Here is a 27,911-nt window from a genome sequence, read left to right on the forward strand (position 1 = left end):
AATACGTGCATTGTATTTGGGGCGTATATTTTGTAAATTATTTTACTTCAATACAAAATGTAAGGTAATTCTATGTCCGAGAATTAAGGTGCATCGAAATTGTCATCACTAATTTTACTCCATGTATTTATTTTAGTACAAATCGCAATTATCATTGATTGAGTATCTATGAGGCAGTAAAAAAAACTCCAGGAATTGTATTTTCGAGTGGTACTTTCAGATTTTTGAGATGATGTTTAGTTACTGATTTACGTCCAATCAAAGTCGAAAAACAAGTTGTTAGCAAATCGTGTCCGAGAATTCGATCATTTACCTTAGTACAGTACTTGCTGCTGTTCCTGCTAACGTTGCTCGCGATGATACTATAGTATCGAATTGCACAGCGAAGGATCGCCTCACGACAGCAGTTACTGGTCCAAGGCGTACATACACTTCACTGTATCCAATATCAGGAGATTCGGGCGAGAAATCGCATCGGCTAACAGTAAAAATAACGTTACATCAACTTTATCATCTCCTTACTTGTAGCAGACCTTCAATTGTCATGCATAAATAGTGTCTCCCTTCGTGCTGCTGAACCTGCAAAATATTCCCGCGTCATATCATATCTCTCATCGTCGTGAAAATCCCACCAACCTTTATTTTATTGTATTTCAGATTCAAAAATCTACACCTTATACTGAAAGCAAGATATAAAGCGCTGCCGAATATTCAGTCGCAATCATCATTGGACAGAGGGAGTACTTCAAAGTAATAATGGTGGAAGGATTGTGGGTCTTTTTCCGGATACGTCCGGATATGATTTGTACATTCAACTTGTCCAAACCATCGACGCGTCTTGCAAGGCGCCGGTCGATACGCTCATCATGTCTGGAAGCAACCCACGGTCGTCGTCGTCGTCTGCTGCAGCACGGTCGCCAACGAACCGCGCGAAGAAGACTGCGGCGTTCGCACAGGAATGTGCCATCTCGTTTGCGAAAGAGTGCACCGAAAGCACCAAAGGGCCGTCGTCGTCGTCAAATCCGCAGGGCAACCACCGTGGAAAAGACAGTCACGTTGTCCACGACTACGTGTCCGAGACCAAACAGTACTTTGTACGCGCCACTCTGGAGCTTCACGCGCCACTGTCGGAGATTCTCGAACTCTTTGCACCCACCGACCTGGACGACTCGGATCCGTTCTTCTCGCGCTTGTTCGATCGTGCCATTGACGTGTCAACTGTAGCCCGGCACCTTGGCGACGGGGGCACGTTGCTTCCGCCATCGAATCAGATGCCCACCGACGACGAGCCGCGCCCGTTGACAAAGGGGCCGGTGGCTCGGTCGACTGTGATCAAGCGCATCCGCTTTCACGACAAAAAGCAATGGCAGAAGGACCTGCTATGCCTAGAGCACGTCGAGCCGCTGTCAGCCACCAGTGTTGTGCGGTTCTACGAGTCTGTCGACAGCTGGTCGGACATTCGGTTGTCGTCTACGGATTCCTGGACCAAAGAAAGCAGCGGCAGCACGACCTTGTCGGCCCCACACCACGAGAATCTCACGTTTGGGTTTCTGTTTGAGAAAATCTCGCGCGCCAACCGGCTACGCCTCACCTTTTTGGGCTATCACACCACGGCCACCCGCGGCGACGAGACCTGTCTGTGGCTGGGCAAGGTGGCAACGTCGCTAGCCATGGTCAAGAACGTGGTGCTGCGCCGTCGATTGACGCAAGACTCGGCGGTCGTCCCATCGTCTCAGCTTGTTCACGCTACGTCGATGCCACCACCCTCGTCGTCGTCGTTGAATTTCACCGCGACGTTACCGCGGGCGTGCCACACATGCAACAAATCCTTCCACCTCTTTCGGCGCGCGCACTTTTGCCAGGTGTGCCAGGCTGCCATGTGCTCGAAATGTACGCGGCACCAAGACGTCGAGTCGGCGCCGGGGCTAGTGGTTTCCATGCAAGTGTGCCACGGCTGCCAGGTGACCCTCGTGCACCGCAACGCGCTGAACCCTGCACCTTCGGCAGAATGCGACAACGTCTGCCCGAAACCACATCGCAGTCGACTCCACAACCATCGCCGGTCGTCGTCCAGACGCGCATTGTCCCATCGAGACGCGTTGCGATCCAACCCTGACGGCGATGACAACAGCAACGCCACCGACGTGTATGAAGACAATCTGGCGTTTGACGCCCAAACGCGCTTCCCTGGGGTCACCATGGTGGTCCCGCCGATTTCTGCAAAGAAACCAGCTTCTGCCTCCGCCACTCCCCGGCCCACCCCCCGCCAAGCCCCCCCCGCCACTCCCCGGCCCACCCCCCGCCAAGCCACGAAAGCGTCGGCCGCAAAGGAGATTTGCATGCGATGCTGTGCCTCAGTGGCCGTGGGGGTCTGTGGTGCCTGCACCATGCCGTTCTGTGGGGGGTGCTCCGTGCTTCAAAACGTCCAAGTCGGCCCGGCCAACGTGTTTGAGCTGCAGCTGTGCCTCGGGTGCGTTGCCGAGACTGCCGTCCCCGTGACGTCGCCCCCTTCCGCCCCATCGCATCCGTCTCCAACAGAACGGTCACCACCACCACCCACCGTTGAGCCCATTGTGCTGCGCGAACGCCCGAGTTTCAATCCAGACGTCGATGCTATGATGCGCACCATGACATTGCGCCCCCAACTGTCGCCGTCGCCCTGGACACCAATGGCCTCCAAGGATCATTCCCGTCAACCACAACGCTACGTCGTGCCGCTGTTGGAAATGGAGGCGGCCAACATTGAAGAAGGCGACGAAGACGAAGGTAGCGATGATGAGTATCATCATCGCCGCCACCGCTATCGCACCTCGACCAGCGACTCGACGACGACACTGCAACAACAACAACAAGATCATCCGTACGACATTGCCGACAACCAGTCGTCGCCCCCCCGCCCTCGTCGCAGCAACAGCAGCCACGTTAGCAGCCGCGCCAGTAGTAACGACAGCAGTCACGTCGGCGGCCATGGCCACGAAGATGATCACGATGCGACGAGTCTCGAAGACCAACTCCAAATGTTTGCATGCTTGGATGTGGGCGCCAACAGCCTCCACGACGTCCTGTGTGAAGAAGTGTGTGCCGACATGGAGTGCGCCAACGGCTACGTGACGCTCATCTACCAAGGCGCGACGGTGCTCAAAGGTGCGTTTGGATCGACGGCGCCGTCGCAAATCCCCAGCACGTGCGCTCTCGTGAGGGAAATTCTCGCGTCCAGTGACACAGCGTTGCTGCTCGTGCCAGACGCGACCGCCGACCCCCGGTTCGCGTCGTCGCCCCGTGTCACAGGTTCCGAAGGCATCCGGTTCTTTTGCGGCTTCCCGCTACGCACGTCGGACGGACACGTGTTGGGCACCGTGTCCGTGGCAGATACGGCGCCTCGGCTGCGCATGTCGCCGCAACATCGGCAGGCCATGGAAACGTTCCACGACAATGTTGTGGCGCTGATCGAAGACCGACTGGCCGTCGCCCTGCAAGCACATTAATATTTAACAAGTGTAACACCACATGTGGCGTCGAGTTTCGTCGAGACGAACGCACGACCATGTCGACGGTTTACGAAAACCTAAGAGGCTCAACACATGCTACAGTCAGTAGCATACAACTTGTGTCGATGTGGAGTTTGGAAATGAACGGTAACTCTGAATGTGCAGAAAATGTCATGGCCGTGATGTCGAAAGGTAGTCAGTCGACTTTACAAGTGGAAGAGGGAGCAGTATGATGAATCGACACTAGCTTATGCTACAGTATCCGACTACAACTGTGTTCAACTTCGTCGAGGATGGCTGGCAGTTCGAAACCATGCCGATATGTCGGTACAAAGTGGGTGGTTCGGGGCTGGACGTCGCTCACGGCCACGGTACATACCCACCTCGATGCCGTCGGCAGTGTACATAGTTTTTAGGCCCAGCTGCCGGCAACGATACGTACGAACGGACGGCTCTTCGACAACATTAGTTGCATGTAACAAATTCATCCTTCCGCCGCCACCCAACAACCTAGTAACGTTAGGCGTGCTACTGTATTCAAGAAAGTGTAGTCAAGCATTCCTCAACGTGCTTAGAATGTCCATGCATGTGGAAGCCAAACAATAGGTTTGTCAGGCGGGGTGGTGTCGTCGGTTCGTCAAAATCGAGCGACTTGACCACTCGTACAAACAACTTGTGTGCCAGTTTTTGCACGAAATCTCACAAGTGCATCGCATGGCTCACGGCTTTGACGTATGGATTTTCGTCGAATTTGAGGGCTTCGATCGCGGCGGTGCATCCAGCATATGACGTGGCATCCTCGGAGTTCCCCTTTCTCATATCCCTGCCAATTAAGTGAGCTTGGGCTGCAGCAACACGTTGGGGAGTTACCCATTTGTAAAGAATGAGGCTGAACCTTTGGTTGCATAGTGTAGTAGTACTCATATGAAAACTTGATTCACCCAACAAACTTCAAGTCCTTTACTCCTGTACCGGTATCTTTTCATAGCGTGGACGAGACCATGACCAAAATCTAATGTCGTCTCATCAGACGACACTACGATCACACATTCGTCACGCTGATGTCACCCAGGTTTCAAACCAACTGTTCTACCGAGCAATGTCGTCAAGAATCTACACCCGTCTAGTTAAATTAACACACCAACGACCGGCGCTATATCCTACAGCAACTCCAGTCGTGTAACCACGATATCTGTCAACGGCAGCACTGCTCGATTTCGTCTACGATCGTCGAAGCAAACCAGTGCAAGAGACGGCGGTGGGTTGCGTCAAATCGGGCGCGGGGAAGTCCGTCGCTGACCGACACGGTGCCCAGCTCAATCCCGTCGGACGTGACCAGCATGAGGCCGACGTAGTACCGGACACACTCCCTCCCCGTCACCCGGACGGATGTATTGAAGCGCGGGTCTATGGTTGCGTCGGGCACCACGAGCGGGGCCGCGCCCCCCTTCAGCAGCGTCGCCACACTCAGCGGGTCCGTCCGAGTGATGCGAATGGTCTGCGCCATGCCTGACGTGGCTTTGACGACAAACCCGCCCTTGTACAGCAGACTCACGTACCCGTGGTGGCAGTCGAGCGCCCCGGCCAGCGACTCGCATAACTTGTCGAGGCGCTTCGTCAATTCCGTGTTCGAAACTGCGTTTTGTCGAAGGGTTTCGGCTTGAACAGAAATGCGAATAGTGTCCAAAGCTGGTCGAGTTATGGCGGCTCCACTGGCACCTCGTTGGCGTGGGATGGCGTCCCCCGAGGTCGAACTGGCGTGGGCGCTGAGGACGCGGCGAGGGGCGGGTCGACTGGCGCTGCTGCTTGTTCCATGGGTGGACGACATGGGTCGATCAAGATCGTCATAGTGGGGTCCGGTGGAAGGACCCCCCGGTTGTGCCACGTAATGGCCAGTTGCACCACGAGGCGTGGAATACCCGAGTACGCCACTCAACACCCGTCCTTTGGATGCAATCGGTTGGCTCGAGGACGAGAGGGGGGCTGCGGCAGTAGGAGGAGCGTGCGCTTTCGCCGTGCTATGACCGCGATGTCGGACTTGTCCTGTGCCGAGGACTTCGCTGATACGTGGCAAGCACCTCCCTTCTTCATCGTCGTCGGTGGTGAGATATTGCGGGTGCTTGGCATCCGGGGCCTTGTTGGTGAGCACCAAATTCGCTTGGCACTGCACCAGACACACGTTGCACACTCGGAGGTCGACTTCGATGCATCGCGCCGACTCGGCGCGTTCGACCTGCGAGCAGTGGGTGCACACGGTGTGATCGCAGAGGCGGCACTGGGTCTGCGTCCGTCGCGATAGGTTGTGGCTGCAGAGGTGACACGTCGTGGCGGCGGACGGCGTCGGCCGGGCAACGCACAGACGCACGAGTCGGCGGCGCCACACCGCCGTGGCCAGCAACCCCACAGAGCCCGACAGTTGGTGCAGCATCGCGTATGCGAACGAGTTCTTCTTGCCCACGTGCTGGCCGTAAAACGTCACCTTGACCCCTCCAGAATGCACTTCGTCCATGTGGAACCCAAACAAGACGTTGGTCACTCGACTGTCGTGTTTGTGGTGGGGGCGTGGGGCATCGAGGCTCTTGAACACCCGAACAAACGTCGTGTCCGACAGCTTTTGCACGAAATCCAGCAGGTGCAGGTCATGCGTGGACGTGCGAAACAGTCGCTTTTCGTTGAGTTTCACAGCTTTGATGGACGTGGTGCACCCAGTGAAGTCGTGGATGGTACTGGTGGTGGTGCTACTGCTACCGCTACCGCTGCTGTGGTTACTGGCTGTGTAGTACTCGTCGTTGTTGCTGCTGCAGTCGTCCCCCTCTCGCGAAGACGGTCGTCGCAGCGGCTGCGTCACGCGGCGGACGCACATGGCTTCCGTCAGAGAATCTTGAAACACCCGTAGCAGGAACGCTTGAAAACCTAGCTGTTGGTCTCGCGAGTACACATCCAGCACCTCGTTCATTGTGCCTGGCACGATAAATGTGTTCACAATCGTAAGGACCTTGGACTGCGCGTCAACGGTGTTGGCAGGGAGGACGCGGCACTGCTCCATCACGTACGCTGCCACGTCATAACCTCGTTGAAGTAAGTCGTGGTCGGTCAACCCGTTGGTATCTTCATCAAACACCGACGGCCACGACGCCACCGACGCTGTGGACGACACTGAGTCGGTGCGTCGGGGAGCCCGGGCCTGCTGCTGTAGGGGTGGTACTAATGCTTTAGCGTCGTCTGCGTTGTGTTTGCCGGCAGCACTGGGCTGCGTGCCGAGAAAGCGCGGATCCAGGACGCGTGGAAACATGATGACCTGACGACTTCAAAATGGGCTATGTCGCCAACAACTGGAGAAGGCGTCTTTAGGTTGCATAACTCAACTGGATGGCTGCTCCACGTTGTCGGATGTTATCTTGACACCGAATGTTTGGCCTGGCCGTGTATACATAAACTATACATATGTCACCATATTGCACATACTGGTTGGGATCCCTCCAATGTCTCACCATGGGAAAACTCCAAGTGTCCGTCAACCCGAGTCAAAGTAAGTTACTGAAGCGCAAGATTTGAATGGTGAGCTATGGTGAGCGTGCTGTTTGTGCCTGCTGACCTGAGATTGCCTTCCCACCACGGTAACACTGATTCCTCCGAATCTCCCCATCACTAACCGCGATGACAGGAAATTGCAGTCGCCCCACATGTCAGGGCTCGCCTTTGCACACCCTAGGACATGTCAACCGATGTGATATAATTGGATTGCTTGCTCAAGATTCATCATTGCTGCCATGGATTTTGACAAAAGACTGGGCGCAACGCCTATGTGCCGAACGTTCGCCGAAGTCGCATGATGACATACATATGCCTTTATTGAGCGGAAGATCGTTGGACTTTGGGGTAATTTGGGGTGATGTTCGGGACACTTCAATCACCATGTGCTGCAGAGTCGCACAGGCGAGGCCGCCACTGTACAACGCTAACATTCTTGATGCGAATGGTTTCGAGGGGAGCAACTAACTTGGTGCCTTTTCTCGTGGTTTATTCTACGGTAAGTTGTCGAAAATCCAGTTTGAAATCCTGAGACTGATTACTGCAGTAACTAACAGTACTGTAAGGTACTTCAGTACTTCAGTACATACTTTAGCCGCTTCTGGTACACATATCTGTAGCCGTTTGTAGGTGGCGTGGGGGGCTTGAGGGCGTTCGCTGGTTCTGGCAAACTAAGCTGTAAAGTCTACAACAACCAAGTATATCCTCTCGTCAGGATATAAGGGGTATGAAGGGGAAAGTCGTCACCAAGGCCCGCATGTGCTGGAGCCAGGCTAGGGGGGACGTCAGGCTACAGGTACCGGTACCGGTACATCCTCCCACGTTTCACTCACACCAGTTCAGTGCAGCCTTTCAAGTCAACATGTACCACCAATACATGTACCACATACTAGTAGCATATACTACTGCAGTACAGTACTAGTAGATAATAAGATAGGTATCCTCGATGTAGGTTCTACTGTACTGTAACCACCCGTATAGAGGGACCGCAGTCACAGGTGTACTGTCCTAAGCTCATGAACACTCACCACACACATCGATGGAGAGGAATGACAGTGATACTGTAGGCCATCAACGAGGCGTGCCTATGTAGTCGAGGACCGTACATTGTGTACAAACGGGGCGGGGGGGGGGCGTTGAGGTTACTGTACAGTTTATGTACAAACTTACGGGGCTACTGTAACCACTCGCGCTACTTACACTGGAGCCGCGTCGTGCTTTTGCTGTCCGCAGCAACCAGTGCCGTCAGCTATGTACAGTACTTTTCTCAGTGCAAACCAAATTCTGCATCGTGTGTTACAAATCAACTTCACACTTCTAGGCTTGAAATGCTCCATCGTTGCTGCACTTGTGAAATGTCCGAGCAAAACTTGTATCCAAGCAACATGTACAGATGACAACACTGACTGTAAGTTACAGTACGACGCATACACACACCTACCAACCAACCCAATCCAATCACCGTATGCGTGTGTGTGCCAGGCTCGAAATAATATTGAATCTGCTCAACGTTAGCCAGCCCAACCATACTGGAGGCTTGATCATACGTCAGGAGGTCTAATATCTACTATTGATTGCCCTTTGTCAGGTTGGTGATATGTATGGTAGGTACATCAGGGCATCAGTATGCAGCGTGTGACAGTACACAAGAGCACGAGCTCTCGTCGACAGGATATTATGTACATATGTTTGCACAGCAAAAGCAATCTACCCAGCTAGCTAGCTATTCGTGCTAACGTATATGTACTACTTGCCAGGCCAGATCCCCAAGGACATGCATGTGCGTGCGGTTCAACCCAACCAACGAGTCATCATTAGGATGATTTAGCTCGAGTAGACGGTATGTACTAGTAATTGGCCGTTGCGTTCACACTTTGGTCGATTGATTCGCGAGCCACAACCCCACGACACTTGCGGTCCACGTCAATGTCAATGGTCAGACGTGGCACGCGGTGGACGAGGCTGTGGCCATCCGTTGCGTACAATGCAGGCAGGTACTGGTCGTACGCTGGCATAAACCGATCGACAAAGTCGCTTACTTGCGTACTCGTCATGGCAGGCACGCCCTGGTCCCTCATCTGAGCCTCGGCTTGTTCTCGCCACCTGTCGTCATGATATTATGTTGTGTATGTATGCAGCCAACGGGGTTGAACCCAACGTACGTGTACACCCAACGCGCATCGTCAACGTGCACGACGATCAGGGCAGACAGGGCAGCGTGGACGCGATCAAACTCGCGCAACGCTTGGTTCACAGGTCTCAAATGTCTACCGAGAGAGAGCGTATGGGCTCTGCTACATATTGAGGTCGCTATGTGACGTCGTACCCTGGCGGATCGGTAGGTGAAGCTTCAAAGCCCAAGCACCACCCTTCGATTAACAACACATCCACGGGGCCTACGAAGGTGTTAAGGATGATATTGCAACCCCCAAAACTACGAGGACTTATATCTATTTCCAAAATACGATACTAGTATAACAATACCTGGATAGCGTACCCACTTATCCTTGGGGAAGCGATCGCCTCGGCCATTGTATGCTGACTTGTCGTACCGCGGCACCAACACATCGCGGCCTGCACTGGCGTCGTCGATCAACGACATGAGAAGGTTCAAGTCGTGCGTTCCAGGATTGCCGCGGTGCTGTGTGGAATGATGTCAATATGTGCATGATCGGGGAAGGAAGAAGAACGTCGTACTTCGAGAAGCGGGTTGTGTGGGTTGGATGCGGCCACCTTGAGTTGATCTGCATGTGGGAGGTACACGTCGTCCAACGACAAGGTCGCACACGTCCTGCCAGTGGCGCGAAAGAGGGTCTCCAGATACGAAGACATGGTGGTCTTTCCCCCTCCCTAGATGCAGGGATTGGCCACGCAACCACGTTCGAAGGGTCATGCTATGTACCTGGACACAGCTGAGGCCGAGCACAAGACACGGCGAACGTAGCTGCTTCTCTGCCCACAAGAAGACTGGTAGGTAGTACGTGTCGATAAGTTGATGCACATATTCAGCTTTGGATGGATAATGCGATGGTACAGTCACGGAGGCGCTCAATAGAAGGGGTTCCAGCACACGGCCAAGTGTCAGCCGACGCGACATCGCCGCCTTTGATCACAGTTCGTACCGTATTTTGGATTTCGTTATAGACAGGTTTTTCCTTCTAGACAGTCTAGAATAGAATGCAACGTATCAATTTATACAAACACAAATATAGTCTTTCTAGAGGTTTTCACCGACGTCGTTATCCGGATATAGGAACGTACGCGAATTCGGGAATCTTGTGTAAGTTGTTGTCGAAATACTACGTAGTAGAGTTGTCGAGTGTTGACTGTGTGATTGACCTGAAAGGGCGAATGCTTTTAAACCTGGCTGTGCATGGACGAAAGATGTATAGTACGCGGAGGATGATTTATGAAAAGGCGAAACCATCGATTGCGGGGCGTCGCGCAACAAAGAAAAGGGAACGAGAAACGTCATGGGCGACAGAAACATGCCACCGACCTTGCCGCCAAATCCTTCGCAGAGATATGATGTCGGAATGGTTCAGTGGGGAGATCCTCGTGGGGGGGTGACCACAACCAGACGTAGATTGACGACAGGCACCAACTGACATCTGCAAAAATCAAAGTCGATGTACTATGTGCTCACGTTGCCATAGCGAGACTTAGTAAGGTACATAGCTTCCAAGAGTAAATGCCGAGAACGCAAAGCCATGCACATCTTCGCACCTTCGAACAAAGACCATGCCAACGACATGGGTGCCGCTAACCAATCAACGGCATGCAATGTTTAATTTAAGCCAATGGGATCACCTTTGTCAGCGAATTGAGATGACCAATCTGTCTTAGCCTCTTTGTATGTATACTCTGTAAGATTCGATTCAGCACTATATTTCTATTGACAGGATATTACCCGCTGAAACGCATACGTCCCTGTGATTTTCGATTGGGTCATCAAATGATATTAAAGATTAGAGGTATTTCCTCCACGCAGGTGTGGGTTCTTTGTGTCAAAATCCGGACAAGTTCAGACGCATTAAACGGTCAGTCACATCCGACAGCTTCATCGAGCATGTCGACGCTGAATGAAATGCCAGTGGAGCCACCCATGACGGAATCCGCGGCGTTCCTTCAAGCGCATCCATCGTCCCCCCCTCATCGATCGCCGCACACGCCGTTCCAGCTCAAGTTTACATGCGTGGGGCACAAGAAGGCCATCTCGAGTGTCGAGTTCGCGCCTACCGGCCACATCCTTGCCAGTGCATGTACGTCTTCCTCCATTTACGATGAGGAGGAAGAACACATGTTCTGATGCATGCTCCCCGTTGTGGTTGTGTAGCCCCGGATAAAACGGTCAAGTTATGGGATGCCTCGTCCGGGTCCCTCAAAACAACCCTCGAAGGCCACGACCAAGGGATCTCAGACATCTCATGGTGTCAAAACGCAAAATACGTCGCATCTGGCTCGGACGATCGGACCGTCAAGACATGGGACGTCGAGCAGGGCTGCACCGTCGCGACCCTCCGTGGGCACACCAACGTGGTGTTTTCAGTCAACTTCAACCCGCAAGGGACGCTCATTGCGAGTTCTTCGTTCGATGACAGCGTGCGCATTTGGGATTTTCGGACTGGTCGCATCGCGCGCATGATTCCCGCGCATTCCGACCCGGTCACGGCCGCGTCGTTCAACCGCGACGGCACGCTACTCGTCTCGAGCAGGTAGTTCGTGTCGTCAGCCCCACATTTTTATTTATTCATCGTGTCCCGAGTAGCTACGACGGGCTGTGCCGAATATGGGACGTGGCCTCGGGCCAATGCCTCAACACGCTGACGCTGTCCACCGACGCCACTTCCAACGACCCGATCGTGCCCGTCTCGTTCGCGCGCTTCACTCCCAACGGCAAGTTTGTCCTCGTGAGCACGTTGGACGGGAAGCTGCGGCTATGGGACTACGTGCGGTCCCGCGTGCTCAAGACGTACAGCGGCCACGTGAACGCGTCGTTTTGCATCTTCTCGGCGTTCTCGGTCGTCGGCGACAAGCCGCATGTCGTGAGTGGTTCCGAGGACGGAAACGTCGTGCTGTGGGACGTACAGACCCAGTCCATTGCGCAGATCATCCCCGCACACACGGACGCCGTCCTCGCGGTCGCCGCCAATCCCATGCGACCCATGCTCGCGACCGGCGCGCTTGAAAAAGACAAGACGATCAAGGTCTGGGAAGCTTGACAGACTGGATGCATGTGGGTGGGTGAGTGTCGACGAGTATGGCGGCAGAGAGGGTCCGCCACGCCCTACGAGGCTGCCGATGCATGAGGAGGACTACGCTCGTCCGGTCTGCACACTCATCCACTGTCCGAGAAGCTAGCCGGAACGCCACTGCCGCGTTTTGGGGGCTGTGTAGGTGGTGGTGGTCGGGGTAGCAATTTACTAACTTAAGTGGGGTCCAACACTGTTGTGGTTGCCCAGCGCCCTCGACGATGTTCGGTCGTTTGCATGTTATATGGTGCATTTCATCTAAAGACTACAGATGGGCCATCCTCAAGAGGAGACGTTTTACTATTAAACGCCTCGGTTATTTCAGTTAACCCCCCGTAATGTTGACGTTAAATTATTTTTACTTACGTTTTTTATCTGGTAAATAGGTTAAACATCCTGAATAATCCGGATACAATGGAAACGTTCATACGGATAAGTGCTGTATACAAAGACCAAGATATACTTGATGCTCCTTTTCGGCCAAAATGTCCATATATTTCCATACAAAAAGGCTGGTTGGTTTAAATTCTATTAGTGCTCGATCACTTTTTCACCAATCGAAATTTTGAACCGTAACTTCTGTTGGTCTTGACCAGTTCTATCGTTATTACGGCTTATTTTCCTAAAAAATATCAATACAAAGTTGGAATAGCTGTCGAAAGACAAGGCATATTTTTGTAGTCTTTAGTTGAAATGCATGCACCATACCTCTAAGTTGGATGGTTTGAATGATCAACATTCCTCGTTCTGGCAACGAGAAACGCTTTGAAATCTACAGGACATGGCATTAAGCACTGTTTTGATTCGTTCTATAGTTGTTCTGTACCGTACAGCATGTGTACTGTACAGTACAGTGGTGTGCGGAGTAGGGTAAGACTTATTATAGTACTACGTATTAATACTAGTATTTTGATCCTTGTACGTACTTAAGTTACTGTACCGTACAACATTGGGAACTGTACAGTACAAACTGGTATAGAATAGTGTACAGTACAGTATACTGTACAGGATGCGGAGTAATACATAGTAGCAGTACTGTACAGAAAGTACTAAGTACTATTAGATCATAGCTCGTAGTACTAATATTTGTGTTGGTGTGATAGTATGTAGGATTAAAACTCGTCCTGGATGTCCAACCACTTGGTGAGGTAGATGCACGTGGCAGGGGAGATGATGTTGCCGTCCGCGCACTGATCGAACACGGGACAAATGCCACAGGGCGTGTCTGACAGCGAGTCAAAGTCGGTCACTTCCCTCGATACTTTGTACGACACGTCTCGCCATTCCTACGCCAGCATCAATCGAACAACCAACTGGATGCGGCATGCAGCATACCCCGTTCGCGAGCCGCGCCGCGCGGACCTCCTCGACGCGGTCGTCGTAGATGAGTGTATTGAGGATGGACATCATTTCGTCGGGGCCGAGCGACACCTTGGCAATGCCAGATTCGTGGACTTTGTCTGTGATTTGCTTGAGCGTGACAATACCCTACATCACAAGTCATGACGACGGGCGAAGTACTTGCATAGATGCACAGATACAAGTGCACTTGCCTTGGCGCGGATGAACTGACACACAAAGTTGCGCAATGTGTCGATAAAGTCGTGGTCGAACTCTTGCTCGTTGTACCAGGGCCCGCCCGTGATGTCGCGGGATGGCACGAGGTCGAAGAGCATGTACAGCTTCTTGTTTTTTTGGCTGATCGACTTGACCGCTTTCACGAGATGGCGGGTCTCGAGCAGACGGATCGTTTTTCGAATGATCACTTCCGGGATGTTGGTTTTTGTCTTGATGTCGCGCGTCCAAATGCCTTTGTTGCCCGCCTTTTCAATCTCATGAAGCACGCCCCGTTGCTCGACCCTATTTACGCACACAATGAACCAATGGACCCTACACGAATGGACGTACGTGAGGCCACGCATGCGTTCCGCTTCTTCCTTTGCCACCAAGCCATACATCAAGTTCGACCCTTGTTGGAAGATCTTGATGCGGCCCTACAAACAACCACTGTCATCATCAAACCACATGAGGTTTCGTGCAGAGGCATCGATCTCTGGCAGACGGACGTACGTCGCTGACGAGGTCATTGATCACCGCAGGAAGCTTGTCGTATTCCGCTCGGAACGAATCTCGGACTTGCGCATCCGAGATGGCATCGCTAGACGACCCCAACAGGTCCAGGAACGCCTTGGCATGATCCATGGTCCAACAAGTGAATTTGAAATGAATATCCTGTGAAATCGAATATAAAGTGTCACGAGGATTCCCGCGTGATTGGTGCAAGCCAATGGCATTGGTTGGTGCAGCATTTTGTATCTTGGCGCGTCGTCCTCCACCGCCGCCTCCAACGTCGTTCCGAAGATGAAGTTTTCGTACGAGGTAGAGACGCATTATCCCTTCATGTTCATCGCTATCGTCATCTCATGCAAGGCGACACATATGTCTAGTTCAGCCACCTCTGTGGGACAGTGTACACGCAGGGCAACCTGGTGTTCACACCCGACGGCAACTCGTTGCTCAGTCCAGTGGGCAATCGCATCACCGTGTTCGACTTGATCAAGTACGTGCTTCATGCATCCTTCTGTCCGATCTTAGCTGTACATCCGCTGTGTCTAGCAATGCGTCGCGCACGTTTGCGTTTGAGAGCCGCAAGAACGTCCAGACGATGGCCGTGTCACACGATTCCCGCTTGCTGATTGCCGTGGACGAAGGTATACATCCCTGCATAGCACATATCTACTGCATGTTCACTTATCAAGCATGATTTGCATCCATAGATGGCCATTCGCTCCTTGTGAACCTCAAGAAAGGCATTGTGCTGTATCGGTTCAACTTTAAAGCGCCCGTGCGCGCGCTTCGGTTCAGCCCAGACAACCGCTTCCTTGCCGTGTCCCATGGCACGAAGGTCCAACTTTGGAAGGCGCCGGGGCTGAAGCGCGAGTTTGCGCCGTTTGTGCATCACCGCACGTACGGCGGACACCACGGCGACGTGCTGTCGATCGAGTGGTCGCCCGACTCCAAGTTCTTCCTCAGTTCCGCCAAGGACTTGTCTGTGCGGCTGTGGTCTGTCCAGCCGTACCCCAACTTTACGCCGTACACGTTAGTCGGGCATCGCGACGTGGTTATTGGCGCGTTCTTTTCTGCCGACGGCCAAACCATCTACACGGTCGCGCGGGACGGCGGCGCATACCTGTGGGAACACGACGGGGGGGTTGCTCCAGTCGAAAATGACCAGGAAGATGCGATCATTCCGGTCGTGGCGCGTGGGGTCAAGTGGTCCACCAAGCACAAACACGTGTTCAAAATGGAATACGCCAAGGTGGACTGCGTGACCTTTCACGCCGACACGGAGCTGCTCGTCGTCGGCTTTGGCAACGGCACGTTTGGCTTGTACTCGCTGCCCCACTTCCAGGACATCCACACACTCAGCGTGTCCCAGCATCGCATCAGCGCCGTGGCCATCAACTCGTCGGGCGAGTGGCTCGCAATGGCGTCACAGCACCTCGGGCAACTGCTCGTGTGGGAATGGAAGTCCGAAACGTATGTGCTCAAGCAGCAAGGCCACTACTTTGACCTGAACGTGCTCGCGTACTCGCCCGACGGCCGACTCCTTGCCACGGGCGCCGACGACGCCAAGCTCAAGCTGTGGGACACCACGTCTGGCTTTTGCTACGTAACGTTCCACGAACATGCGGCCCCCGTCACGGGCGTGGCGTTCACCGCCAACGGCCAGGCCGTCGTGAGCTGCTCACTCGATGGAACGGTCCGCGCGTTCGACTTGAATCGGTACAAGAACTTCCGCACCCTCACGACCCCCAACCCCGTCCAGTTTCTCTGCCTCGCACTTGACACGAGCGGCCAGCTCGTGTGCGCCGGCACCCTCGACCCGTTCCACATTTACGTATGGTCGATGCAAACTGGCCGGCTCACGGATGTCCTCAGCGGCCACACGGCGCCCATCACGTCGTTGGCGTTCTCGCCGTCCACCACCGAGGTTGGTTTGTGCTATGTGCACACCTCCATCAGCATCCTTCCCTATTATTATTATTGCCATCGTCGGCGCCTTGGATTCGTGGCCACTGCTGTTTGTTATACATGTCATCGACGACGACTGGACCAGTGTTGTTTTTGCCCGTTTTCCCCAAATTTTTGGACTTGTGTGCTGATTTTTGCCAAATCTATCGATCGATTGTGTTTGAATTTTGTATGTAAAGCGTGGTATTCACACGAATTGAGGTCTCACACTAATTAAATGTTGTGATGGTTTCGTGCAATCTGATTGGCTAATTACTTCTGCCGATTCAACTGTACATTGATTTGGCAGCCTACGATATGAACATCGTTGGTTCGTTGTTGTCCTTCATTGCGACTGTTTCGGACGTCATGTCATGTACACACAGTGTTGTCGTCAAGCTCTCTATTTGCTGCTGGGATGTCTTGTTTTCATCTTGGATTGTGTATCGCAGCGTCTAACATGGAGATGTGTGTAGGAGCTGCTGCTAGCGTCTGGGTCGTGGGATCACACTGTGCGCGTGTGGAATGTGTATCAGAACAAGCCGTTCATTGAGCCATTGGCCCACTCGAGCGATGTCTTGGCGGTGGCTTTCCGGCCAGACGGCAAGCAAGTGTGCAGTGCCACGTTGAACGGCCATTTGAACCTGTGGACGGTTGCAGACGGCGAGCTCGTGGGGGAAATCGACGGCCAGAAGGACGTGGCCGGCGGCCGCCACTCGTCGGTGCGAACGACTTTATCATATTCCTTAGCATACATACATACATACCCCCCCCTCCCATTCACAGACCCAACCAACCCCGTCGTAGGACGCCATGTCTGCCGCCAACAACACCAGGTCCAAACACTTTACGTCCGTGTGCTACTCGGCCGAAGGCACTTGCATCTTGGCGGGCGGTCAGTCCAAGTACATTTGCATCTACCAAGTGTCGGCGAAGACGCCCATGCTACTCAAAAAGTTCCAGCTGAGCCAAAACCGGAGCTTGGAAGGCGTGCTCGATCGATTGCACTCGGGCGAGATGACAGAAGCAGGCGCCAAGTCGCAGCTCAACCTCGACCTCGACCCGCTCAGCGCGTCCACCGCTGTGTACGTGTGTCAGATTTTGACATCACAACGCTAAACTTTCGTGTGAATGTATGTATCATCATCATAGTGACAACCAATTGGTCGGCGCCAAGCGCGCCGTGGACCCAGGCGCCCGCCGCCAGGGCATGGAGGTGCTGTCCAAGGCCGTGCTGTTCTCCCCCACCGGTCGGTCATGGGCTGCCGCCACCACCGAGGGGCTGTTGATCTATAGCTTGGATGAAACGCTCGTGTTCGATCCGTTCGAGTTGGATGAAGACATCACCCCCGACACGATCAAGCGCACGCTAGCCCGGCAAGAGTTTACCAAGGTATAATATTGTGCTTTCGAGTGAAATTTCGTGTTGTGGCGTGGTTTCTCGTTGGAATTTAAATCGATTTGATTGGCTACTTCAGATGAGCTCAAAATTATTAACCAATCAAAACCTTCTCAATGAAATTCAACCAATCAGATCGATTGTGGATCGGTTTGGTTGGCGCGATTCGATTGCACCCCCTCCCCAAATTTGTATCAAATCGACAATACTACAAACAAACAACATAATATTGTGCTTTCGAGTGAAATTTCGTGGTTTCTCGTTCGAATTTAAATCGATTTGATTGGATACTTCAGGTGAGCTCCAAACATTTAACCAATCAAAACCCATTTCTCAATGAAATTCAACCAATCAGATCGATTGTGGATCAGTTTGGTTGGCGCGATTCGATTGCCCCACATTTGTATCAAATCGACAATATACCTCGTTTCTGAAATGTACGGGCGGTTTGGGTAGGGCCTGCTCATGGCCCTGCACTTGAACGAAGAGCTCTTGCTAAGACTGTGCCTCGAAAGCGTACCCGTGGACAGCATCCCCCTCGTCGCCCAGGCGTTGACAGACACGTACTTGAAGCGGCTGATGGCGCTGTTGGCCAAAGGATTGAGCATCAGCCCTCACTTGGAGTACTACCTTACGTGGACTTTGGCGATTCTGAATGCGCACGGCCCAATCATTGACGCACACTCGGTCGAGTTTTTGAGTACGCTGCGGGCGCTGCAGAAGAGCCTCGTGATCCACTTCAACGACCTCTCCCGTGTGTGCAATGACAACCAGTACACCCTCGACTATTTGCGAAACCTGAGCCAGTTCAAACTCAAGCACGAAGGTCGACGCGACGACGACGACAACCAATAACCATAGACAACGTGTAATAATCCTACTAAATAGTTATTTCTGCTCTCTCTGACGTCGTCTACACGAGGTCGAGTGTGTGGAAGTACAAGCTCGACGCATAGCAGCTTTCAAGCGGCCACAGATGTACTGTACTAGGTAGTACTCGGAGTAGTACGGTAGCAAACAATCTGTAGGGGATTCAAAGCGTTCACGGCTACTGTGTACATCAATGTACTTAGTTGGTTGCGTAAGACTCCCATGCAAGCACGGCCCATCTTGCGCTCTCCTAGTCGTAGTTGCACCGCTTGAGTGGCGCACATGAGGATCGCCGTTCGTCGATGGGGTGTCGACACAATACTGTTGCACACGTCAGGGCTTCCGGATACTCCCACGGCGGCCAGGGAAATGTCCGGATACCAACACACCACTGCGAAACCGAGCTACGACACGTAAGTCCGTGGTCATGGATCCATTCCAGTCCCGCCTGCAGCAGCGCGCGTTGCGCAACCCGTACAAACCCCACGCCGACAACACATCCGTTCGGGTGAAGATGGGGCTGGGCGTGCTCTTCTTTGTAGGTATCGTCATGTTCTTCAACTCGGGGCCAGCGTCTGGCACGGTGGTGGCGCCCAAGTTGCGCCAGGACGGCGGCGGCCGCTATGCCGCCTTGGCCGTCCTGCCTCCCACGCCCATGTCTGTGATGACGTTTAACGTTCGTTTCGCCAGTGCGAACGACGGCTGGAACAGTTGGGACCACCGCAAGGAGCACCTCATCGACCTCATCAACCGGTACAAGCCGAGCGTGATGGGCACGCAAGAAGGGTTGAAGGACCAATTGGCGGAAATCCACGCCAACCTGCACGGCAACTACGAGCGGTTCGGCGTTGAACGCGAAGCGAACGGCGAGTTTGAGCAGATTTTCTACGACACGGACGTCGTGACCAAGTTGGACGGGGGCAACTACTGGCTCAGCGACAACCCAGAGGTGCCTGGGGTCACCGCGTGGGACGCGCCGTGCGTGCGCATGGTCACGTGGTGCAAGTTCGAGCTCAAGGCGACCAGGCAGCAGTTTGTGTTCATCAACACCCAGTTCGATCATCGCAGCGAACTGTCTCGCGTGAACAGCGCCAAGCTGATCTGGCGCCGCATCCAGGACACGTGGCAGCCTGACATGCCCGTGTTTGTTGTCGGGGACTTCAACACGTATCGCCACACGTCCGTGTACTCGTACTTGACGACCGACGCGGCCGGCCCCCGCTTTGCTGAAGCGTGGAAGACCGCCGACAAGACCATCGGCGACGTCTCGTACACGTACCATGGCTGGGCCGGCGTCGACAACGACGGAGAAAAGGCGGCCGATGTCGTGCGCGCCGCCAACCACATCGACTGGATCTTGTACCGACCGACCACGATGAAGGTCCTGTCGACGCAAGTGGTCACGGAGTCGCGCAACGGACGATACCCGTCCGATCATTATCCGATCCACGCCAACATTCTCTTTCCAAGCACCAAGGACGTGCCTGTGTGATAGACACTGTAGTACTACGAATAGACCCGCGATCAACATACTGCAGAAACCCAATGTCATTTGTCGATTGTGAAGTACATATATCGATGTGGACAAATGAGTGGGGATATGGGCTTTATAAACAACACGAGTGCTGGGTCAGACGAATCGTGGTATCCGAGTAATAACGTTCGATCAAACTATGGGCCAACAAATCCGCCACGTCGACGTAGTAGCGTCGCAACACAGTAGAAATGACCCCTCCTTGGAGTTTGTTCATTAGGTACTGTACTTGTATGCCATGTACAGCAAGCTTACTCGAAACCACTTTACATCACTTGAATGGTTGCAATCTTCATGTTCTAAGCGTTGTATGTTGAGCTGAGAGTAAAATTGATGTCAATGTTGTAAGTCCTGTGTGTAGTCTTATCAAAAGGCTCCATAGCACGCGAGGGGCTGGCCTGGGCCGTGGGACAGTACGACGGCGTCCAACGCCACCGTTTCACTCCGGCGCGTAAAGTCCCCGAGGATCGATACCCCGCTGAGTTTCGATAGCACCTCCATGAGCACGCATTGCGACGGCGGCGTCCACGGCAGCAGCGTGTTCTTTGGATCGGTGACCCACCCCGCTGTCTCGGAGAGGGGGATGCTGAACGTTTGCGCGGGGCCGGTAAACGCAGGCGACAGCGTCTGAGGCCACGCCAACCGCACGCCGGCGTTGAGGTTACACGTGGCACACTCGAGGATCACCAGGGGCGTCGTCGCGGGAGTGTTGAGGTTCGACGAAGACGAGAAATCACCTTCGGACGCCGACAGCGTAAACGTCAAAGTGCCGCCGTACGTGGCCCACTGATTGCCGAGGAATTTGGAGGGAGCGGTGAAGTACCACAGCTGCGCATCATCGGTGGACGTGGGTTGGGTTTGAATCACCGCCTCTGTGGGTTTAACGACCAGTTTTCTTAGTTGACGGGTTGTAAATATGTAAACGGAATAGGACAAACCTGTGCCGTAGATGTAGTAGCTCATGATGCCACAACTCGTGGGGTCGTACACTGGCTACGTGGGTTGCTTTGGTTATGCTTGTTGATACCGTACAGGCATCGCATACGAGTAGTAATGGCTTGGTTTACCTGAAAGTTGTTGTTGTTGCGAATGCCCCATCCTTCAGCATCGACGTAGAACTGACTCGACATCACGGCAGGGCCTTGTGAGATAGTTATTGTCCCTGGGGCCGACGTTGTCACACCATCGTTGACAGTGTACGTGAACTCGGCAAACTACAGATCAAATGATAGGACAACGGCTCTTGGCGACTTCTGAAAAGGGAGTACAGCGGGCTCCGCACCTTGGAATCGAGGGGCGAGTTGGAAAACGGTCTCGAAAACACAACCCGGTAGTTGGAGCCTGTCACGAGGGTCGGGACCGTTGTGATGGCCGTGGGGGTCTTCTTTGGGTCGTAGCCGTAATCACTGTACACTTGAGACAACTGGTATATAAAGCCTGCCGACGGCAACGTCGCAATGGACACAGTGAGCTAATAAGAATCGTACACCCGTCGTTCAAATTCAATTTGAACGCTGTAATTGCCGCTTGGACGTACCGCACGACCAGCCATGCTGTACCCTTTCAACGTAATGACCACGTCTTGGCCAGGATCAACATGATACACGAGATTGCGTGCCACGAGGGTGCTGGAGCTACAATTGAACATCAGTACTAGTGATTGGGGGTTTAAGGGATAAAGAGCCGCGTGTACCCTGACGCGAACGCTGCGCAAAGACCCAAACAGAAGAGCGATGCGATGCCACTTGTACCGCATCGAACGCTCATGTTTAAGGGGAAATGCAGCCTGCCACCCAAGTCGTTACTTTTATCGGTTACTCCGAATGGTATTTTGGGCAGCCATGCCAAATCGTCTTGACCATCCGCAAAAGGACTGACTTTCCATGTCTATCTACATAGTACGTTGGGGCGCTTAGCTGTATGATCACACGGGGCACCAGCAAAGTCCAACAAAAGGTAATGATACAGTACATACCAGTACGAGGGTATAAAATCCATGGGTCATTTGTCCCATGTCGGCGTCGCATCCAAGGGAACATATTGGTTGTCCAATTTACATGTTAACAGTGTAATCTTGCGTTACTTTTAGGAGTGTCAACAATGGCTAACGACCACCCTCTGCAGATCTCATAATTAATGTTAACACACTTTCTCGCTACCAAGCGAAACCGACGCGTAACTGTCAAAGTCCAACTGGACTATTTTGACGACTGCTGATTTGCCAGTCTCGTGCACCCACATGACTTCAAGTTGGACGTCCCACTGTGTCCCTGGCTGCCGCTTCCGTCACTTCTATTTCGCCAAACATCATGGTCCTGGCACGGCCGCCTGAGGTGACGCCTGAGAAAGAACCTCGCGGACTTCCGCACATCTACCCGTCTGGCCTAGTGTAAGCGAACGTCACTCGCTCCAAGGCTCAACCATGGACACTCGTACATTGACAGGTCGGTTGTCGAATTTGCAGTCGTGTGTGCAGCCACTAAATGCATTTATGCGGCTCCGTTGGCCCTACTCGTCGCCATGGCCTGGATACAACATGTAAACATATCCTTCCAAGTCGAACTTTGCACTTAAACGCGGTGTGGCTAGCATGGCTTTTGGTACGTCAATGCTGCCGTGGTCGTGGCCTACCTACCGACCTACTTCAATGGGGCCAGCGATAAGGTCACTCCATCGCAAGGCGGGGTGCAATGGGACGCCCTGCGAACCCACAGCGTGTGGCACATCATGCTGCGTCACTTCCGGTACACCACCAAACTCGCGACCTCAACCTTCACATACCGGCATGTTCAATCTCGTGCTAGCCTGGACTGCATACGACATTGCCCATTGAACCCAGCCGAACGCGTATGTACATACATTCGTCGTCGTCGTCCGTGATTCTACCACTACATTGCCCCCTTGTGTAACACTATGTTGCCTGCAGTGCATCTTTGGGTTCCACTCGACTTCGGCAAAGTGTCCCCCGAGCGTTGTGCTGTGTGGTGGCATGTGGGAACGGCTATTCCCCCATCACCCTGCACTGGTATTGCTTCCGACTCCGTATTTCTATGTTCCTATCCTCCGAGAAGTGTTGCTATGGTATGGACTAGCCAATTCCACATATACTGTACAGGAACCTCACAACTTGCTCAGGCTCGGATGTGTGGAAGCCACTGAAACTGTAGCCCATGATGCATTGAACAACGGGCTCAGTTTACTCTATTATCCCTTCAATGTTCGCATCGAAAACGAAGTGACAGTGGGTGGCGCCCCCAACGCAATGTCATTGGCGTTTGATTCAGAGGTAGGTAGACATTCCGTCGATATGCTCTCAGTGATGATCTGACTGTAGTCGCAGCCATCGCTAGCCTTGGTCAAGCTAGCAATGATGCACGGTGTATCTCTGATTCCAGTGCTAGCGCTTTGTACTCCAGCAAACTCGGAACGGTATGACGTTCACGTCTGCGTAGTCGATACTCACCATGATTAGGCGATTGCGATGGATGCCACTGCTCCCAGCATGGCTTGAGCATGCAGTGGCGTGGATGAGCAGTGTGGTGCTATCCCTTGGAGCAATCGGAACCTGCAAATCCAAGGCTACAGTGGTGTTTGGTTCCCCCCTCCATGTACGTATAGCACCAGTTGGCACTCCTGGGTCAAACCATGTTGCTTTAGGTTGAACGCAACGCTCGGCCATCCCATGAAGAGGTTCAGGAGGTATATGCCACGTACAGCCGGCACCTCCGCGACCTGTTTGCTTTGCCATAATTTTGATCCAGGAACGTTCGTAGACTTCCGTGTTCCGTTTTGGACCCACTTGTTCCCTCTGTAAATCGATATTTTAAGTGTGGTATTTATAGGATATTAGAGGTGCTTAAAGGCGCGAAGGAAGTACTGTAAACTTTTATACTTTGCAAGCACAGGAATTAATCATTTTACAGAGGAGTCCACATCAATAAGGATGTCTAAACCTATATACGTAACACGGTATTTAATTAATTATTTGTATGGGTCATTTCAGCACGATTAAAAATATGCCTCCAGCAATCCTTTACTTTGATTGGCTTAGCCGAGATGGATTTTTGCGTTTGATTGGCTTAGCCGATATCGAATCACGGGACAGAGGTGATGACTCGCACAAATACAGTAACTTGGTATCGAACATGCGCGAAGTCAAGAAGTCGGGAAGTGCGGTGTCCAAGCCCGCTGCGGCGGCGGCCTCTAAGGACGATGGCGTGGTACGCCTGCACCACCCAGATCCATCCTTCTGCGACACTCTCCCGTCGTTCCTATTGTACGTGTGATCCATTCTCGTTTCCACATTGAGTGGACATTCATCATGTTGGCCTTGTAGCAATGCGTTGGAGCTTGCCATCAGTATCATCGCTATTCATTACTTGGTGTGGCCTGTGTTCACTGGCGTCTTCTTGTACTACATCCACACGGTACCCTCCTCCTCCCATGTTGGCCACCTCCATACACCTTGTTTGGACAGCTCGGGTACACGTACGTGAGCGTGGCGTTGATTTTGGCGTACGTGCCGACGTTTCTGAACAATGCGCACATGAAGCTGACGCCAAAGGAAGGCGGCATGCAATGGGATTGGTTGCGACAACATAGCGCTTGGAAGTTCATGTGTAGCTACACCAAGTACGTTCGATCAATCCTCCAACCCTTTCTTGTCGACCACTGTAATGAATCTCATGTATATATATATATATATATATATATATATCTTCCGTATATATTGTGTTGTGCCCTCCACATGAATTTCCTCCGGCGATGGGTTCGATGAACCGTCCAACCATTGCCGGACCTTCAACATATGCTATAAAACTAAGTTTAAGAGGTCCAAACGCATTCTTCCAGCCAATCATAATGCAACCTTCATTCTTTTTCACCCAATCATACTGCTTTGTTCGATTTCACCAATCCCCCCAAACAATTGGCACACCATTGGGTCAAACATCACAATAATATGAATAATATTGTGCATTTCACCCAAATTTGGACTTGTGAGTGATTTCGCCAAACAGCATTCGAATCCATTTGATCTAATTGAACAACCTTGTACAAACTATACTATACAAATATTGGTATATATATATATGGTTTTGCCCATTGCGTTGTTTGGATTGGCAGAAATTCGACAAGACGTGATTTGATTGGCCTAGGCGGTTCTTTAATCCATTCGCTTACGTCATTCGATTCTGCTGAGGGCTCCAGTTTCGAATCGATTTGACAATACCTCCTTATGCTGGGATATTGTGTACGTTAGACTCGAGATTGTTCGCGAAGCAGAGCTCGACCCGACGAAACAAGTACGTCCGCCTTGTCATATAATAATTTGAAATATGAACGCTTTATATTTGAAATCTTTTATTATATACTATGAACATCTTCTAATATATTTAAATATACTCCCAAGTTTTTGACACGTGTTTGTGTACTTGTAGTATGTGTTTGCATACCACCCGCATGGTATTTTGATCTTGTCGCGCATTTCGACGTACGCTGGCAACTTTGAGGCGCTGTTTCCTGGCATTGTGGCCAGGGCGTTGGGGGCCACCCCCATGTTTTACATTCCCATGGCCCGCGAAATCTGCCTCTGGTTCGTACAACCGACAACTTCAACATGCATGACGGCAATCGATGGCTTAGGTTGGCGGCTGTGGATGCATCGCGGAAAAATGCCGAGCGCATACTGAAGGACAAGATGAGCGTCATCGTCTACCCCGGCGGATCCAAGGAGATATTTCTCACCGACCCAAAGTCCAAACAAGTTCGATTCTGACGGCGTTGCTGCCGTCGTTTCTGACGAACGTGTATATCATCGTAGACCACCCTCGTGCTCAATAAACGCTTGGGGTTTATCAGGCTGGCCGTTCGATATGGCGCCGACATCGTGCCGACCTTTGTATTTGGTGAAAAGTGGATGTACAAGTAAGTACGTTGTTTCAAGTTGAAATCACGGGATATATATATATATATATATATATATATCGTCAAGACGTAGTTGCATAGTAGACATTTTTGTGCGTTACAAAAGCCAAAATGTGGAGTTTTGTGCTATCTTATCCCCCAATCCAGGGATATATCGATTATTGTTTGCATTGAATTTTGAATGTACATATGTCAAAAACGACCTGGGACACACTACTAGAAGTCATACACTAATTCGATGTTGTGAATGTTTGAAGAGATAATTTTTGATTGGCCACTTGATTCGTGTTGTGGGTTTTGATTGGTCGACCAATTTTATGCTATTCATCTAAAATCCCAACACCATCGTATATATATATATATATATATATATATATATATTATATATATCAATATGCTGAGGATGGAGTGTATATGACATGAACGTGTAACGTTAGCATCTGGAATCCACCGAAATCCGTGCGCCATTTCTTTCTGTCGACGCTCAAGGTGCCGCTGCTGCTGTTCTGGGGGCGGGGCTTCACATGGCTGCCCAAGCGTCTCACGGGCAAGCGCAAGTTTGGCGTCGTGCATGGCAAACCCATTCCAGTACATTTTCGATGCATATATATGTATCATCTATCCAAACCTATGAACGATGGTGGGGATGATAATATTGGTGCTTGCCTATAGGTCGTTCAAAACGAAAACCCTACCGAAGAAGAACTCGTCAAGATCCACACGCTGTACGTGGAAGAGTTGAACGACTTGTTCCTCCGATACAAGGCGCAATTCGGCTACGACGACGATGAAACCCTGGTCATCCAGTAGTAAACTAGTCCAGTGACAGATGTCTCGGATCTCCCTTTCGAGGCAAGGAAACTGTTTTGCATGCAATACAATGTTCACGTACATGGCCAGTGTATGGTGCACTTAAAAGCGACCTCGTCGTAGAATGCAGCTTACTCGTGTCTCACTCAGGACAGGGATTTCATTTCTCAAAAGTGCTGCATGAAAGGTTGAGCGTTTATCTGCTTATTTACTGTTCATCGGCTTGAATGAGCAGCCTTCAGCTTAGCGTTCATATACTTCGATTTCCACGACAAATATAATACATTTAAATATTGTCCTTCTCACGCAATTTGGACTGTTCCGTCCAAAAGTAACACCGTTTTGAATAAACTTGGCAATATATTACTGTTAGGAGTAATCACTACATACTTACTGTATGTAGTACAGTGAGTCCAATGGGCAACGGATGGGCTTTAGAAAACGCATTGATTGGCTGAACCCTTCAGAAATCTTGTAAAGGGGGGGTTAGAATGGATTTTGATTGGCTAACGTAAATACAACTTTTTTTGTTTTTTCGGAGAATGGCCATAATTCTTGATTGAGGCACCCTTTTCGAATCCTGAATTGTGATAATTTTTAGGGCAATCCGACGGATTTTAAGGGACACACTTGCTACTTCGAATTTGCCAATTCATCGGAAATGATTGGTTGAATAACTTCGAACTTCGATGGAAATCTCAATTTTTTGGTGCTTCTTTTTTTTTTATAGTAGTTTATATTCATATGTTTAGAGGTTTATATTATGGATCATATATAACACCAAGAGAATATTTATGGTGTTCTGGTGTTTTAATTTTTATAGCTATGATGGCGACAGCATTTATGGGTTATGTTTTACCTTGGGGACAAATGAGTTTTTGGGGAGCTACTGTTATTACTAATTTATTTTCAGCTATTCCTTATATAGGTAAAGATATTGTTGAATGGTTATGGGGTGGATTTTCAGTAGATAATCCTACTTTAAATAGATTTTTTAGTTTACATTTTACATTACTATACTTTTGTTATAATTATATAAAAAATTATTTAATAATAATTTATATATTTTCCATTAGCCAATCACGGAA

General features: G+C 51.5%; 10 protein-coding genes across 24 annotated transcripts; 5 read left to right on the plus strand and 5 right to left on the minus strand.

Moving 5' to 3' along the window:
- Nucleotides 1–815: 815 nt before the first annotated feature.
- H257_03765 (hypothetical protein) lies at nucleotides 816–3,549 on the minus strand. Its single transcript, XM_009827989.1, has one exon. The coding sequence runs from the start codon at nucleotides 2,387–2,389 to the stop codon at nucleotides 1,742–1,744; it is 648 nt and encodes a 215-aa protein (XP_009826291.1). The 5' UTR covers nucleotides 2,390–3,549; the 3' UTR covers nucleotides 816–1,741.
- Nucleotides 3,550–4,683: 1,134 nt separating this feature from the next.
- H257_03766 (hypothetical protein) lies at nucleotides 4,684–6,780 on the minus strand (the record flags this gene model as incomplete). Its single annotated transcript, XM_009827990.1, has 1 exon — nucleotides 4,684–6,780. The coding sequence occupies one exon, from the start codon at nucleotides 6,778–6,780 to the stop codon at nucleotides 4,684–4,686; it is 2,097 nt and encodes a 698-aa protein (XP_009826292.1).
- A 2,023-nt stretch (nucleotides 6,781–8,803) lies between these two features.
- On the minus strand, nucleotides 8,804–10,195 carry H257_03767 (hypothetical protein). 3 transcript variants are annotated; one of them, XM_009827991.1, is made up of 6 exons: nucleotides 9,922–10,195; nucleotides 9,717–9,869; nucleotides 9,504–9,660; nucleotides 9,346–9,415; nucleotides 9,182–9,286; nucleotides 8,804–9,122 (listed from the first exon to the last, which is right to left on the minus strand). In XM_009827991.1, the coding sequence occupies exons 1-6, from the start codon at nucleotides 10,114–10,116 to the stop codon at nucleotides 8,867–8,869; spliced, it is 936 nt and encodes a 311-aa protein (XP_009826293.1). In that variant the 5' UTR covers nucleotides 10,117–10,195; the 3' UTR covers nucleotides 8,804–8,866. The 3 variants fall into 3 exon arrangements, with proteins under 3 accessions (XP_009826293.1, XP_009826294.1, XP_009826295.1); XM_009827992.1 differs by having other exon boundaries at nucleotides 8,804–9,286; XM_009827993.1 differs by having other exon boundaries at nucleotides 9,717–10,195.
- An 842-nt stretch (nucleotides 10,196–11,037) lies between these two features.
- Nucleotides 11,038–12,682, plus strand: H257_03768. Of its 2 annotated transcripts, XM_009827994.1 has the most exons (3): nucleotides 11,038–11,281; nucleotides 11,356–11,734; nucleotides 11,788–12,682. In XM_009827994.1, exons 1-3 carry the CDS (start codon nucleotides 11,089–11,091, stop codon nucleotides 12,239–12,241), a joined length of 1,026 nt encoding a protein of 341 aa, XP_009826296.1. In that variant the 5' UTR covers nucleotides 11,038–11,088; the 3' UTR covers nucleotides 12,242–12,682. The 2 variants fall into 2 exon arrangements, with proteins under 2 accessions (XP_009826296.1, XP_009826297.1); XM_009827995.1 differs by having other exon boundaries at nucleotides 11,038–11,734.
- Nucleotides 12,683–13,307: 625 nt separating this feature from the next.
- On the minus strand, nucleotides 13,308–14,495 carry H257_03769 (hypothetical protein). Its single transcript, XM_009827996.1, has 5 exons — nucleotides 14,342–14,495; nucleotides 14,180–14,265; nucleotides 13,825–14,131; nucleotides 13,607–13,759; nucleotides 13,308–13,557 (listed from the first exon to the last, which is right to left on the minus strand). The coding sequence occupies exons 1-5, from the start codon at nucleotides 14,471–14,473 to the stop codon at nucleotides 13,384–13,386; spliced, it is 852 nt and encodes a 283-aa protein (XP_009826298.1). The 5' UTR covers nucleotides 14,474–14,495; the 3' UTR covers nucleotides 13,308–13,383.
- Nucleotides 14,496–14,576: 81 nt separating this feature from the next.
- On the plus strand, nucleotides 14,577–18,630 carry H257_03770 (hypothetical protein). The gene is made up of 8 exons (XM_009827997.1): nucleotides 14,577–14,650; nucleotides 14,719–14,831; nucleotides 14,888–14,982; nucleotides 15,049–16,265; nucleotides 16,762–17,007; nucleotides 17,093–17,370; nucleotides 17,438–17,678; nucleotides 18,141–18,630. Exons 1-8 carry the CDS (start codon nucleotides 14,633–14,635, stop codon nucleotides 18,537–18,539), a joined length of 2,607 nt encoding a protein of 868 aa, XP_009826299.1. The 5' UTR covers nucleotides 14,577–14,632; the 3' UTR covers nucleotides 18,540–18,630.
- A 323-nt stretch (nucleotides 18,631–18,953) lies between these two features.
- H257_03771 (hypothetical protein) lies at nucleotides 18,954–20,190 on the plus strand. The gene has a single exon (XM_009827998.1). The coding sequence runs from the start codon at nucleotides 18,982–18,984 to the stop codon at nucleotides 20,044–20,046; it is 1,065 nt and encodes a 354-aa protein (XP_009826300.1). The 5' UTR covers nucleotides 18,954–18,981; the 3' UTR covers nucleotides 20,047–20,190.
- Nucleotides 20,191–20,289: 99 nt separating this feature from the next.
- H257_03772 (hypothetical protein) lies at nucleotides 20,290–21,891 on the minus strand. The gene is made up of 6 exons (XM_009827999.1): nucleotides 21,782–21,891; nucleotides 21,626–21,722; nucleotides 21,371–21,559; nucleotides 21,156–21,302; nucleotides 21,027–21,081; nucleotides 20,290–20,960 (listed from the first exon to the last, which is right to left on the minus strand). Exons 1-6 carry the CDS (start codon nucleotides 21,853–21,855, stop codon nucleotides 20,455–20,457), a joined length of 1,068 nt encoding a protein of 355 aa, XP_009826301.1. The 5' UTR covers nucleotides 21,856–21,891; the 3' UTR covers nucleotides 20,290–20,454.
- Nucleotides 21,892–22,309: 418 nt separating this feature from the next.
- Nucleotides 22,310–24,013, plus strand: H257_03773 (hypothetical protein). Of its 11 annotated transcripts, none has more exons than XM_009828002.1 (10): nucleotides 22,310–22,477; nucleotides 22,533–22,626; nucleotides 22,678–22,688; nucleotides 22,746–22,832; nucleotides 22,893–22,935; nucleotides 23,015–23,169; nucleotides 23,224–23,374; nucleotides 23,423–23,517; nucleotides 23,561–23,696; nucleotides 23,746–24,013. In XM_009828002.1, exons 1-10 carry the CDS (start codon nucleotides 22,398–22,400, stop codon nucleotides 23,836–23,838), a joined length of 945 nt encoding a protein of 314 aa, XP_009826304.1. In that variant the 5' UTR covers nucleotides 22,310–22,397; the 3' UTR covers nucleotides 23,839–24,013. The 11 variants fall into 11 exon arrangements, with proteins under 11 accessions (XP_009826304.1, XP_009826308.1, XP_009826307.1 ...); XM_009828006.1 differs by having other exon boundaries at nucleotides 22,753–22,832; XM_009828005.1 differs by having other exon boundaries at nucleotides 22,310–22,626; nucleotides 22,753–22,832.
- H257_03774 lies at nucleotides 24,014–26,912 on the plus strand. 2 transcript variants are annotated; one of them, XM_009828011.1, is made up of 9 exons: nucleotides 24,014–24,364; nucleotides 24,425–24,515; nucleotides 24,566–24,720; nucleotides 25,349–25,391; nucleotides 25,527–25,681; nucleotides 25,732–25,852; nucleotides 25,910–26,013; nucleotides 26,451–26,601; nucleotides 26,686–26,912. In XM_009828011.1, exons 1-9 carry the CDS (start codon nucleotides 24,078–24,080, stop codon nucleotides 26,821–26,823), a joined length of 1,245 nt encoding a protein of 414 aa, XP_009826313.1. In that variant the 5' UTR covers nucleotides 24,014–24,077; the 3' UTR covers nucleotides 26,824–26,912. The 2 variants fall into 2 exon arrangements, with proteins under 2 accessions (XP_009826313.1, XP_009826314.1); XM_009828012.1 differs by having other exon boundaries at nucleotides 26,451–26,912.
- Nucleotides 26,913–27,911: the final 999 nt, after the last annotated feature.

Source organism: Aphanomyces astaci (assembly GCF_000520075.1).
Source record: "Aphanomyces astaci strain APO3 unplaced genomic scaffold supercont1.6, whole genome shotgun sequence".
Classification (NCBI taxonomy): Eukaryota; Oomycota; class Saprolegniomycetes; order Saprolegniales; family Verrucalvaceae; genus Aphanomyces; species Aphanomyces astaci.